Source organism: Alternaria ventricosa (genome assembly GCF_023758065.1).
Source record: "Alternaria ventricosa strain BMP 2768 chromosome Unknown scaffold_3, whole genome shotgun sequence".
NCBI lineage: Eukaryota > Fungi > Ascomycota > Dothideomycetes > Pleosporales > Pleosporaceae > Alternaria > Alternaria ventricosa.
In genome coordinates, this window is record NW_026055683.1 from 2,117,416 (window position 1) to 2,132,048 (window position 14,633).

Below are 14,633 nucleotides of genomic sequence, written 5' to 3' on the forward strand. Positions count from 1 at the left end.
TACCCACACAGATACCCCCACTACTTTTCTAATTCAACATGTTCGTCCTCAAGCGTGGTATGTACTGCTTTGCCTTCACCGCCTCAAATCTTCACCACTAACGATTGACTTCAGATGGACGCAAGGAACGCGTGCAGTTCGACAAGATCACAGCACGAGTCTCAAGGCTGTGTTACGGCCTCGACCCAGACCATGTTGACCCCGCTGCTATCACCATGAAGGTCATTTCTGGTGTCTACCAGGGTGTCAACACCGTCCAGCTAGACGACTTGGTACGGCTTTCAATGAATTCAATGTCTTTCCAGTGGCTAACAGACGACAGGCCGCCGAGACGGCAGCATACATGACCACCACACATCCCGACTACGCCATCCTCGCTGCGCGTATCGCCGTCTCGAATCTTCACAAGCAGACACAGAAGCAATTCTCTGTAGTTGTAGAAGAGTTGTACAACTATGTCAACCCTAAGAACAACACCCGCCAACCCATGATATCTGATTACATCTACAAGGTCATCATGGACAACGCCGACGAGCTCAACTCGGCTATAGTATACGACCGCGACTTCAACTACCAGTTCTTCGGTTTCAAGACGCTTGAGCGCTCATATCTCCTCCGCATCAACGGCAAGGTCGCCGAGCGCCCACAACACATGCTCATGCGTGTCGCTGTCGGTATTCACGGAGCCGACATTGAGAAGGCCATCGAGACCTACGACTACATGTCTCAAAAGTACTTCACACACGCCTCGCCGACACTTTTCAACGCGGGTACACCATCGCCACAAATGTCGTCATGCTTCTTGATCGACATGAAGGAAGACAGCATTGACGGTATCTACGACACACTCAAGACATGTGCGTTGATCTCCAAGACTGCCGGCGGTATTGGTCTCAACGTCCACCGCATTCGTGCTACTGGCTCATACATTGGTGGCACCAACGGAACATCTAACGGTCTCATCCCTATGCTCCGTGTGTACAACAACACTGCTCGCTATGTCGACCAGGGTGGCAACAAGCGTCCCGGTGCTTTCGCCATCTACCTCGAGCCATGGCACGCCGACGTCTTCGGTTTCCTCGACCTGCGCAAGAACCACGGCAAAGAGGAGGTCCGTGCTCGTGACCTTTTCTACGCTCTATGGATTCCCGACCTGTTCATGAAGCGTGTCCAAGACAATGGAAACTGGACACTCATGTGCCCCAATGAATGCCCCGGCCTTGCCGATGTCTATGGTGACGAGTTCGAGGCTCTGTACGAGAGCTACGAGAAGCAGAACAAGGGTCGCGAGACTGTCCGCGCCCAGAAGCTCTGGTACGCCATCCTTGAGGCTCAGACCGAGACTGGTAACCCCTTCATGCTTTACAAGGATGCTTGCAACCGCAAGAGCAACCAGAAGAATCTCGGTACCATCCGCAGCTCCAACCTGTGCACTGAAATCGTCGAGTACACTGCTCCTGATGAGGTTGCCGTCTGCAACTTGGCTTCTCTTGCCCTGCCTTCCTTCGTCGACTACAAGCGTGGCGAGTTTGACTTCAAGAAGCTCCACGAAGTCACACAGGTCGTCACTCGCAACCTGAACAAGATCATCGAGGTCAACCACTACCCAGTCGAAGAGGCACGCCGCAGCAACTTCCGCCACCGACCCATCGGTATGGGTGTCCAGGGTCTCGCTGATGCCTTCCTTGCCCTCCGCATGCCTTTTGAGTCCAATGAAGCGAGGAAGCTCAACATTCAGATCTTCGAGACTATCTACCATGCTGCTCTCACTTCTTCATGCGATATTGCAAAGGAACTTGGTCCTTACGAGACCTACCCGGGATCTCCTGTCTCCCAGGGTCAACTGCAATATGACATGTGGGGTGTCGAGCCTACTGACCTTTGGGACTGGGCTGCCTTGAAGGCGAAGATCGCTGAGCACGGTGTACGCAACTCTCTGCTCATCGCGCCCATGCCGACTGCCTCTACTTCTCAGATTCTGGGCAACAACGAGTGCTTTGAGCCATACACATCCAACATCTACTCTCGCCGTGTCCTTGCCGGTGAGTTCCAGGTCGTCAACCCATGGTTGCTCAAGGACCTCGTCGACATGGGCCTCTGGTCCGAGAACATGAAGAACCGCATCATCGCTGATGGCGGTTCCATCGCCAGGATTCCCAACATCCCCGAGGAGACAAAGACGCTCTACAAGACCGTGTGGGAGATCTCGCAGAAGAGGATCATTGAGATGGCCGCTGACCGTGGTGCTTTCATTGACCAGTCTCAATCTCTCAACATCCACATGAAGGAGCCGACTATGGGCAAGATCACTTCCATGCACTTTGCTGGCTGGAAGGCTGGTCTCAAGACAGGCATGTACTACCTTCGCACCATGGCTGCCTCGGCACCCATCCAGTTTACTGTCGACCAAGAGGCCCTTAACGTCGTAGACACCAACGTTGCTCGTGCTCTGCCCAAGGTGCGAAAGCAACCGGGTTTCCAGCCTGAGGCTATCCGACACTCACCTGTCACTGCTTCTCAAACCCCATCCTCAGCACCTCGCCCAATGTATGCCACCAAGCCTACCAACGGCGAGGAGAAGAAGGAGGAGGAGAACGGTGTTCCCACCCCAGGTGCTACCTCAGATGCTACCCCAACGCCTGTCACAGAGACCCGCAACGCTCTCGCAAGCAAGCCTTTCAAGGCCGATGTGGAGGAGGGCGCGAGCCCAAAGATGGTAGCTGCTGATGCAGCCGTCAAGCCCGACGAGGAGATCACCAGGAAGGACAAACAAGAAGAGGACTCCAAGGATGACAGCGAGGACCGGGATGGTGACATCTATGCTGAAGCCGCCCTTGCTTGCTCGATAGAGAACCCTGAGTCCTGCGTTATGTGCAGTGGTTAAGCAATGCAATGTACATTGGCAGGGCGGGTTTAGCTAAGAGCAGCGCTCTTACGCATATGGTCTTTCCGCTTGTTTTCGGCGTTGGTGGTCTTTACGCGTAGGTACGCTTGGATTAACGCAAGGAGGTATGAGCTCATGAGTTGGATGTGTTTACTGTCAAGCCATAATGTATGTAGCGAACACAACGTTCTTTGTAACACTTTTTTCCGCAGCAATTGCATCTCGCCCACACCGTGATGTCTTCAATTTCCCCACGCTCCAACATTAGCGTGTCACGTTCCGAAAGCCGCGGCTTAATTCCGAAGAGGAAGCTACATCTTCCCCACATTGCGCCCTACCACAGTACAACCAACACGCGCCCTTGGAAGTACTGCCTACCGTACGTATCTTTCTCCACTCAATTCCCTCTACCAAGAAGCTAACACGCGCTCCTTCTCGTAGCTCTCCCAAGCTCTCATAGCCGCAGCCCCACACGCCCACCTTCTTGCTCCAAGAGACATATGTTTGCCCTCCGCACCTTCCGTCCCGTCCTCGCAACACCAACACGCTTCGTACCGCAATTCCGACACCGTACAATGGCATCGTCTACCGCTCCACTACAAGAATGGCTCATCATCGTGCCTGATCACAAGGATGCGTTGCAGAAACGTATTGCGAGTCGCCCGAAACATTTGGAGGGTTTGAAGGCGGATAGGGAGGATATGTGGTTGTGGGGTGGTATGTTCACATCCTTCCTTTGTACGAGCACTTGAGATAGAATAAAGCTAATGCTACATGTTCGTAGGAGCGATGCTCGAGGAACCCATCAAAGAAGGCGACACGAACCCACCGAAGATGAAGGGCTCGGCGTGCCTCATCGGTGCTAAGACGAGGGAGGAGGTTGTAGAGAGGTTGAAGCAGGATGTTTATGTTAAGGAGGGTGTGTGGAATTTGGATGATGTGCAGATCATTCCGTTTAAGAGTGCGGTTAGGAAGGCGTTGTAGGGTGTTTGGGAAGGGGAGTACAGGAAGGAGGTTATGGTCATGATGTCTGCCAATGGCAGTTGCGCATTTCATTGCTAGCCGCCACCTTCGTCTCTCTCTAGTCTATCCACCTCTCCAGAATCTCAAGCCACGACACTACGACTTTGCCGGTTATGCGCTCGCAGTGCTATGCGATCCCATCCAATCATTCCTCGCTTCATATTCCGACCTCTGCATATATGTCTTATCCCACGGGTATTGGCCATGCAGCTCGGTGACGTTGTGTAACGTGAGCCTCCAATGGTACGTCTTTTCCGTTGTTTTGGCGCTGAACAGCAAACACATTGCTGCACGACTCCGCACTGATAGCTGGTCCTGCATGTCCTATTGGACATGATGCGCAGGTCAATGTAATGGATGCGCAGTGTGTGGAAGCGACATGGAAGCGTCAGCCTACTTTAGTTCTCGACCGAAGGCTTAACATCCCGCTCTCTTATCAAGCATTTCAATTCCGTGTGACGCCTGGTTTACAAGGCCGCCGACACTTTCACTCGTCTCGTTACATGCCCTTGTACATCAATCATGGCACCCATCGTCCACATCATCGATCCTGATCCGGATACAGTCATTGTGCTCAAGAATCCATGTACAATCTTCGCGCTTTGGAAGCCGGCACCAGGGCAGCAGCCAAACGATGTCGACGACTGGAGTTCAACTGCAAGGAAGATCATCAAGAAAACGAAGAAGGAGTCGAAGAAGGCTCCGCCACCTGCTCCATCCCCACCTCCGGAACTTCTGGCCGCCGAGATCCCTGAAGACAGCAGTATGCTTCCTTTGGATAACGGATCTACCGCGCCTGAGGAGGCTTCATCTGCCACGCAGCATACGCCGCCACCAATTGCACCGAAAGAGCCTGGAGAGCTTGAAGAGCAGTCCATACACTACCATGTGTCCTCGCGCCACTTGATGCTCGCATCCTCCACATTTAAGCGGATGTTGGCACAAGACGGCTTCGCCGAATCCGTACGCAACGAAGCCGATGGCCTTTACCACATAGCGGCTAGCGATTGGGACCCTGAAGCATTCCTTATTGTCTTGCAAATTGTCCATGGACGCAACAAACAGGTTCCACGTGACATATCGCTCGAAATGATGGCCAAAATCGCTGTTTTGGAGGACTACTACAGCTTCGGAGAATCTCTCTGTCTGTTCACTGAAGTATGGGTCGAATCTCTCAGACAGACTCGTATACCTGCGACATATCGCAGAAATCTGGTGTTATGGGTTTGGGTCGCATGGGTTTTCAATCTTGAAGAACAATTCACTCAGGCCACCACCGTTGTTATCAGAGAGAGTACCGAATCTGTTCAAACCTTAGATCTTCCTATTCCTACGATAGTATCAGGTACGTGTGTTCGACTGTCAACGACAACATGATATCTTATGCAGTACAGATGAACTCGACTGTAAGCGATATCAAGCAATTGAATCTGTCGTCGCAGAGCTCTACCAGCACCTTGACAAGTATCGTCGGACCGACTATGCTTGTCCGTCCAATTCTAATTTGTCATTCGAGTGCGGATCATTCTTTCTCGGAAGCATGATGAAGGAAATGAGTCGTCTAGGTTTATATGAGACTCGACCCGAGGTGCCATTCCCCGATATCAGCTTTTCTGCACTTTGTGGGCAGGTGCAAGGCATGCAATCCCCTTCTTGGATCCACGAAGCATTTCATGGCCATGATTGTACCCTCGGGATGGTAACGGAGACCCTCATAAAAGATGTGTCAAAAACAGTTGTAGGGTTGAGCTTGAGCGATCTCAAACATAGATAGAACGACTATGTAGTGCAGCGCAAAGCCGAGAAGATGTACAAAGATGATGTTGTATTGCTCAGCCAAATCCACCCCACAATTCTCGCCGAAAGTGACGATGGGCACTAGGCCATATACGACCTAGTGGCGAAACAGGGGTCCAATGTCCGATGTCAGAAGTCGGGAATGACATGTCGACGATCATTCAAGCTGCAAACCTCCCTGAACTTCGACAATGCCACGATGAGCGAAAGCCAGAAGCTCCTGCATGAGCAACCTTCCGACAGCGACTCAGAACCCGAACACGAGCGCAAAGCAAGTCCGCGACACCTGTCTCCATCGCCCTCATCATCGCGAACCACCTCCGCGTCTCCAGCACCACCGGGGTCACGTCCAAATGGCAACATCAAGCGGCAGTCGTCGTTCGCGCAAGCCCGGCCCGATGGCGCACCGAGAACTCCCAATCGGGTGCGCTTCGAGGAACCCAGGAGGAGCATGAATGGAGACAACAATGGCGGCGATTGGCTCGAGCTGGATGGAGACGACTACTTGGACGGCGGCGATGGGCGAGAAAGAACGCAGCGGCTTCCTCTGCTCACTGGAATCGAGGCGCCGAGCGTCACAGTCGCCGAAGAATCCTTCAATCCGGAAGACCATCTCGAGAATGCGCGACCACGGAGCGGGATGCGGAGCGCGTTCATGAACATGGCCAACAGTATAATGTATGCCGCCGAAAACGAACCCATAGAAGGAAGCTAACACAAAGCAGAGGAGCTGGTATCATCGGCCAACCCTACGCTGTTCGCAACGCAGGCCTCGTGACAGGGACCGCCCTCCTCATCGGCCTCACCATCGTGGTAGACTGGACCATACGCCTCATCGTCATAAACTCCAAGCTCAGCGGCACCGACTCGTTCCAAGCCACAGTACAGCACTGTTTCGGCAAATCAGGGTTAATAGCGATATCCCTCGCGCAATGGCTCTTGTATGTTCACCCTAAGACTTGTGGCAGCAAGGATATTGACAACATACAGCGCTTTTGGTGGCATGGTCGCGTTTTGCGTCGTAGTCGGAGATACAATACCAAGGGTCTTGGATTCGATGTTCCCTGCCTTAGCAGACATGCCGTTTCTCTGGCTACTGACTAACAGACGGGCCATCATGATCCTGCTCATTCTTGGCATATCATTTCCACTCTCGCTATATCGGGACATATCAAAGGTACTAAACCTATGCTTCTACGCTGTATATGGGCTGACAATTTGTAGCTGGCGAAAGCTAGCGGTCTAGCACTGGTCAGTATGACCATCATCATAGTGACCGTAGTCACGCAAGCCTTCCGCGTACCCGCCGAGCTGAAGGGCCAACTTCGTGGCAACCTCATCATCCGACCCGGAATCTTCGAAGCAATTGGCGTAATCGCTTTCGCCTTCGTCTGCCACCACAATAGCCTCCTCATCTATGGCTCCCTCCGCAAACCTACGATCGATCGATTTACACGCGTTACACACTACAGCACCAGTATATCTCTAGTCGCATGTCTTGTCATGGCACTAACAGGCTACTTGACCTTCGGGGACAAAACCCTCGGCAACGTGCTGAATAACTTTCCGAATGATAACCTCATGGTCAATATTGCGCGATTGTGTTTCGGCCTCAACATGCTTACTACGCTTCCGCTCGAAGCCTTTGTATGTCGGGAAGTCATGACCAACTATTGGTTTCCAGACGAACCCTACCACCCGAACCGCCATCTCATCTTCACGACCTCGCTCGTCGTCTCCGCCCTTACACTCTCCCTCCTTACCTGCGACCTGGGTATAGTGTTCGAATTGTTCGGCGCAACATCTGCATGCGCATTGGCGTTCATTCTGCCGCCTCTGTGCTACATGAAGCTGAGCCAAAGAAGCTGGAAGACGTACTTGGCTGGGGCTGTTGCGGCATTTGGAGGTATCGTTATGGTCATCAGCATCATTAAGACGACGAGTAAAACGATGATGGGTAATAGTGAAGGGGCCAAATGTAGTTGATCTATATTGTATCATATATATAGCGAGCATTGGGTGGCGTTCTGGTATACACGTTGCATGTGCATGGCGTAGAAGGCCGGTGGGGGTCACCGATCTTGTTAGACAGAATCTTGGAATACAATATCATCACTTGCTGCCAATGAGCACATGCATTGTCGCTTCGCCGAAAAGAAGGCTTGACGAAGACTATTCTCGTCTTCCTCGGTTCAATCGGCACCAAATCTCTTGAAATTGGAGTCTCGTTAAGCTCACTAGCTTTCCTCAAGTCCGGTACACCAAGTGCCTCCGGCACCAGATCCGGCGCAGGACGCGTACTCACAGACCCACAACAAACTTCAACACCACGCTAAGCTTCAATTCACAATATCGCGATGAACGTTTCGCGATGACCGTTTATTCTAGTCCCCAATTCATCTTGTAGATTAGCGATGACGATGCGGCTGCTTTCTGTGATGTTGGAGGCGCAGATCACCCCCTGCTTTGGGGCATTGACGTCACGCAATGCAGGTTCCCGAACCCTGCTTTCGCGACCTTGACAGACAGCTGGGAAAGACACGACGAAGGAGCGCTATGACAGGGAGGACTTCACATATAAGACCCGGCATGTGCGTTCCGAATCTTCAACTCTAAATCTCCAAATTTTAGCATCTCCAACGTCTAGCCAAGCACGCATCTCGCAGTCCAGATCTCCTGTCCGCTACCTAGGTATCTTGAAGCTTCTCATAACTTCTATACCCAACCAGCAACATGCCTCTCTTCGGATCCAAGCGGGAGCCCAGCCCTCCTCCTGCTCCGCCTCAGAAGCACTCCATGTTCTCTAGGCGTCGCTCTTCTTCCCCTTCGTACAGGGATTCGCGCCATAGCAGCTCCACCAGCCGCACCACCACAACATACACCTCCTCACCTAAGCGTACTTCTGGCATGTTCAGCCGTGGCTCCGGAGACCCTAGCATTGCGACTGCTAAGCAGAGTTTGATGACTGCTGAGGCTGCGGAGAGGGACGCTGACCGTGCGCTCTTTGTTGCCAAGAACGCTGTAAGGGAGGCGCGGGAGCATGTTCATCGTTTGGAGCGTGAGGCTGCTGAGGAGTAAGTACTACCATGTATCAATGATATGATGTTGAGTGGTTGCTAATGAGTATACAGGGCGAGACTCGCGAAGATCAAGCAGGGCGAGGCCAAGGCTCTCGGCAAGAAGGGCAAATTGCTCGGAAGACACGACCATGTCTAGATCAACCCAATGCGCCACGCTTTGAAACGACCATCGATACGGCGGGTTGGGCTGGTTCTCATTTTCTTTTATCATGATGTTGAATGATGTGGAGCGCGGAGTTGTTGGATTTCTTATGTCGCTATGAGCGCTTGTATAATACCCCTGATGTCTCTATGCATATTCGATCTGTTTGTCTACTGTCTTTCTCACCTTATGCGCCAATTTGAGTGATCACGTCAGCCTGACAAACGTCATTCCATTGTCTAGGTTCACATGCTCTACCGCGCCTGATAGAAGATGGCAAACAGACCGGCGGTCTCGTGGATGCGAGCATATTTTGCAAACACACACTCTCTACTACTTATACCGCAGGGAGGCCCTCCTATACGGATCAAGGCAGGAAACTCATGGACTGATCCATCAACAGTAAGTCTTCATATATCCTCGTCGCCGTTGTGCAGCCCACTGACCTGATAGCAGAGACTGAGCGCGACCACTCGATGCGAAAGCCCATACGCTAAATCTCTCACCGGCGCCGGTCATGTGAAGATCAAAGCAAAACATCAGACGACGGAAAAACTAGGAGGCGGTGCGGTCGTCAAAATGAAAGAGCTTTTCGACAAACGCACAAACTCCCTCATTGCCCACACACCACCGATATTCCCACCCCACCAACACAACTTTACCTCAATTCTCTATACTCCTCCCTCTTACACGTATAATCACTTCTATACACTCGCTTCATTCATTCAAGATGGCCCGCACCAAGCGTGAAGCGCGCAGGGCGCCCAACTCCATCGGCGAAGCCAAACGCGACATCGCGGCCTACTACGCAAAGCTTGTCCAGGACAAGAACACTCCCGCCCGTCGCCATGCACTCGCGTACTCCTCACTACCAGAGGAGACGCCCATTCCCGTCGGCTTCGTAAGTCACCATTACCTCAATTCAAGGATAAGCAGCCACTAACTTCAACCCCTCTTCAGACTGGCCAGGTCATCAAGGAAGCGCAGAAGTCACCGCAGCAGCGCGAAGTAGATGAGGTCAACCGTATGGTCGCCGCTCGTCTGGAGGGCAGGGCCACATCGGTTGAAAAGGCCTTGTTGAGAGTCCTCTACGACCGCGAAACCAAGATAGAGCAAGAGAAGCTCGAGCAGGTGGCTGCGACTGAGGCAAAGAAGCAGCAGTGGGTCCTAGATGGACAACGTCGTCACCAGGGTATCCTGTCGGCTGGCGGCGATTCTGTTTGGAGGGATCGTCAGCTCAACAGGGCCCTTGTGGGTGACGGAGACAGGTCAGATTCCGACGAGGACAGCGTCTTGAGTGAGCCTCCGAGCGACATCTCCGACCTCAACCGGGGTCGTATTCGGGAAGACGGCACTGTCGTGGGCGGAAAGCCTGCTGCCGGTGCTACGTCGACTCCCACTCCTGAGGTGGTCGAAGAAGAGGTAAGTCCGTCCATCCCATCACATGTACCATCAGTACTAAAATGAGCCAGGCCAAGGCCAAGATCGCCGACGCCATCTCGACCCTCACGTTCGAGAAGGGATCAGACTGCCCCCTCTGGATCGGCCACCTCGAAAAGCCGCTCCCACACCCCTCTCTGACGCCGCTTCAGAACGAACACGTTCTGAAGCGTCTCTACCACGACGAGATCGCGCGTCTGAGCGCCCTTCACGACACCCGTGCCCCTCCCGCCGGACACCCTCCGGATGGAGACTGGATGTATACATCCTTATACGGTCAGACGCAGCAGGTCAGGGAGGAGCTGGCTGGAAGTCACCGGGCTGCTGCGAGAGGCTGGTGGACGTATAGTGTAGATGGTGAGGATTTGGAGGAGGTTTGGGAGAAGTGGCCGGTTGGCCTTGATGGGACGCCGGTGGGCTGGAGGAAGGTGAACTGGAAGGATGGGACGGTGGGGACTTCTCTGGTGAGGAACTGGTTGGAGAGGGAGTTGTGGGCGATGCCCGAGCAAGATGCGATGGAAGTAGATGAGTAGGAGGATGGCTGGCTCGCGTGTCTTCCTGACCATGCAGGGATGATGCGAGGATACGTAGTTGCGTTAAGATACCATAAAAGATGCATCTGAACAACCATGACCTCACTCAGTAGATAATACCACATTGGTTCAAGTCAAGTCTCTTGCACCGACCACGAGGGAGCCTGTCGTAGACAAAGGACTTCAGTAACCGCAACCACAACACCCCAAAGGTCATGTCGCCTATATTAGACATATTGACCTTGCATGTCACCTCCAGTATCCCCATGTATAACCCTGGAGGTCATGGCATCCATGTCTTGATCATCAGACTCGCATTGTAGATTCCTTGCTGCTCTCGTCACCAACCTCTCAAGGAATGTATTCGCCAACTCGGTACTCGATCTTTGTAGATTTATGCATAGCTCTGCAGTACCCACGACGCAGACATTGCACCTTGCTTCTTCTGTTTGTGCTTGCGAGCACCCATGTAGACGTTTTGGCCCATCCATGTATGATCCTGTTGAAGCCTCTAGTGTATATATTCATAAACCCTGGCTTGCAGAAGCCGCATGGCACCTCAGATCTGCGTTGTAGTACCCTGGCATGCTGGTATACTCCTCTCCGTATACCCAAAGCCGTTCGCCGTCCCCATGTCAGCCTGTACAGAATTCTGGACGCTCAGCCACCAACATGTATCCCACAGTGCTGTGTAGCTTTTTCCTGCTGCGAGGCCTTGAATCTGATTCCCATAATGTCTCTAACCCGGGGCTCTACTGTCGATCGCGGGTTCGGGCTCTATGGTGGGATGAAATTGCGGTGAATCGTCGAGGGTTGTTCGCGTTCTCGAGGCAGCAGCTCTACGGTAGCATATGCGACTTGGCCCAGGAAAGTCGGAGGGTCTAGGTATTGGTGTAGGCAAGCCCGGGGGCGTTCGATGTTCGGTGGCTCTTCGTGGTCGTGACGCTGCAGGTCGGCGCGGTGGTCTTGGTGTTGCACCGCCCGCCACCTCCGCGGCCAACTTGATGTTCTCCAAGTCGTAGGGCAGTGATTTACCCCCAAGTCTCGAGGGTCTCGCGTTGTCCGAGCTGCGGTTCCATAACCACTTTGTCGATTCTGTCCAAAAAAGTGTGAGGAGAAAGGTACGGTTCAGGGCTTCGCTCTCGTGCTTTGTCAACCCCTATGCACATCTACTGCCGCGTTGCATGGAGCTGACAGCTCCCCCTTGTGAAGCTTCCGGCGAAAAGTTTGATGTTCCTTTACTCCTTGAGCTGGTTTTTGCGGAGGAGCCTCGGGCAACCCACTCCCTCCACGCTGTATCTTCACCACCACCAGACCAAAAAAATTCTGGAGAGTGCCAAAAGCAGCGCAGAGCTCACGATATCCTCCTCGAACTTTTCTGGTGTTTCTTTCTCGACGTGGTGGAGTTGCACTCCCACATTTACACCCTTGGGGTGAGCCTCCGCCACCGCGCACGGTCGCAACTGCTTCTCTGCTTCACCCCTAGTGCTATCTGGAAGCTCAGGGTCCAGGTTATTGAGTCTCCCCTCAAGCCTGTCTATACCTTAACACCCATCCTCCCCAGAGCCCGAAGGGCATTACGACGAGCACCGTCAAGCCCATCGCAAGCTCCTCCAACTTTCCTGGTGTTGATACGACGTCAGGGGCATCTTGAGCGTCCATTGATGCCAAGTGATGGTGAGCGTGAGGCCGTGAGCCTTAGCTGCAAGCCTTAGCTGCAAGCCTGGCAGCCTGGCCAGGGCTGCCATATAAGCTCGTCCACCGACCTCCCCCTCCAACTCTTCAACCACCCACCACCACAGCTATATGCAAACTTTCGAGCTGGACAGCGCCCTTGTGGCTTCCTGTCGGAGCGCAGCAAAGTGCTCCACATGAGCGGTCTGCCCCACGATACGTAAGTCAATCCTTTACTCCGCTCTGGGTCTCTTCGTGCACTCTCTGACTACCTCATCAGAGCCGGCGGGCGAACGCAAGGCTTTTTTCGAGCCTGATACGTGCACTCATGCACGCTTGTGCGCCACCTCCTCGATGACGACGTACCTGGTAAGTCATACTCACACTGCTTGCCTGCTTGAGCGCTGTACTCTCTTCGCGCTCTGTACTGTGGATCGCACGATATACCCATCCTGCCCCAAGTCGCTGCGAGGCGCCTTCAACCCCGCCTTTGGCAACGTCTTGCTCTCTCCCCTCCAGTACTCTTTTGACTCTTCTTTTATAACCTTGCTCCATCTCTTGCATACTAACATACTATTCAGTCTCGCCTTCGGGCAGGTCCCTCCGCACTCCTGACCAGCACAAGCCCACCGGAACTGGATTTGCCATCTTCTTGTCCCATGAAGAGGTATGTACCACATTAGCAATCTACCCGCTTTTGCTAATATTGAATAGGCTGCGGAATCGCTCTGCATGAACGGGCGGCTCATCAACGCCACACGCTTCGCTATGAGGTGGAGTCGGAGTGGTTCGTATCTCGTCAATTCCAGGCCGTCGCCCTGGAGGTATTTTACGAAGAGAACTACTTCGACTTCACCTCCAAGACATCATTTTGGGCGTCGCTCAAGGTATGTGCTGCGTTAGCAATCTCCGCACTAGAACTTACTAACACAGCTCAAGGAGAAGCATGCCCGCATTGTGGACCTCAGCAAGAACGGTGATGTCTTCGGGGTGCGGTGCATGTGGTCCCGCGCCTGAGCAAGAACGAAGCGTACCCGCAGCCTACCTTCAAGATATCATGGCTAACATGCATGGCCCGAATCTCTCAACCTCCAGGGCGTGAGCGACTTCGACCCCAACGATCCCCTCTACTAGGCCATGGAGCACTGCCAGTCAGAACGACCCAAACCAGCAACTACATGGAAAACGGCCGCTGGTATCATGGCTTCCGGAGAGGCCTCTACATGTACCCGTGCGACGAGCCCGAGAACGACCGCATGGACATCTACCACCAATTCTTTGCCGTCGCACGGAGAGGGCAGCTGCACCAGTCGCCGCACGCAAATGTCAAGCTCCCCGAGACCGTCGTCGCAAGTGTTGAGTGCGACAATATGGCGCTGTTTCGATATATACGCCCTCTTGTGCAGTGACATCTTCTAACACATCATGTCCAGTTACAGCGCTGGTATGTTGAACCCTCGTTCGCCATTAGTCCACTCAATGCTAACAGGGTATGTAGAGCAAGTACGGGTTCAGAATCCGACTGCACCGCCAGAGCCGCAGACCACCAAGAAGCGCAAGGCCGAGAAAGAGCCTGAGGTTAGTACCGTCTTAGTCTTCTAGACCACTCGCTGACATGATGCAGCCGAACAAGAAAGCCTGTGCCGCACCTCTTTGTGATGTTCCTCAGAAAAGGACTTGCCCTCTTCAGCCTCGAATCAACATGTACAAAGACGAGGAGGGCAAGTTCACCGGCAAAGTCGTGCGAAGAGGTACGTCTGTCCGATCCAATGCCGACTCCAAGCGCTAACTCAACAACAGCTGCATCGCGAGTCGGTCCTCGTGAAGCCCGTCAACACGAGAACACCCCATCAAGAAGTTCGATACCAGAAGAGAACTCGTGTTGGCGGGTCGTCACACCGGAAACGACCACGGCATGGGTGGCGGACACATGCGTGGAGGCGCCGGCGCTGTACACTTTAGGGCTGGGCCCCCCTCAACATCACATGGGTCATGGCCACGGCCACGGAATGGGCGGCGGACATATGCGCGGTGGCACTGGCGCTGTGCCCTTCAGGGCT

At 53.4% G+C, this 14,633-nt stretch overlaps 3 protein-coding genes across 3 annotated transcripts; all 3 read left to right on the forward strand.

The window, feature by feature from the left end:
• Positions 1-38: 38 nt before the first annotated feature.
• Positions 39-2,884, forward strand: RNR1 (ribonucleotide-diphosphate reductase subunit rnr1; the record flags this gene model as incomplete). Its single annotated transcript, XM_049340609.1, has 3 exons — positions 39-57; positions 115-272; positions 323-2,884. 3 exons carry the CDS (start codon positions 39-41, stop codon positions 2,882-2,884), a joined length of 2,739 nt encoding a protein of 912 aa, XP_049202931.1.
• Positions 2,885-5,903: 3,019 nt separating this feature from the next.
• On the forward strand, positions 5,904-7,690 carry J4E93_002669 (uncharacterized protein; the record flags this gene model as incomplete). Its single annotated transcript, XM_049340610.1, has 4 exons — positions 5,904-6,382; positions 6,430-6,645; positions 6,677-6,881; positions 6,929-7,690. The coding sequence occupies 4 exons, from the start codon at positions 5,904-5,906 to the stop codon at positions 7,688-7,690; spliced, it is 1,662 nt and encodes a 553-aa protein (XP_049202932.1).
• Positions 7,691-8,437: 747 nt separating this feature from the next.
• J4E93_002670 (uncharacterized protein) lies at positions 8,438-8,920 on the forward strand (the record flags this gene model as incomplete). The annotated part of the gene is made up of 2 exons (XM_049340611.1): positions 8,438-8,778; positions 8,836-8,920. The coding sequence occupies 2 exons, from the start codon at positions 8,438-8,440 to the stop codon at positions 8,918-8,920; spliced, it is 426 nt and encodes a 141-aa protein (XP_049202933.1).
• Positions 8,921-14,633: the final 5,713 nt, after the last annotated feature.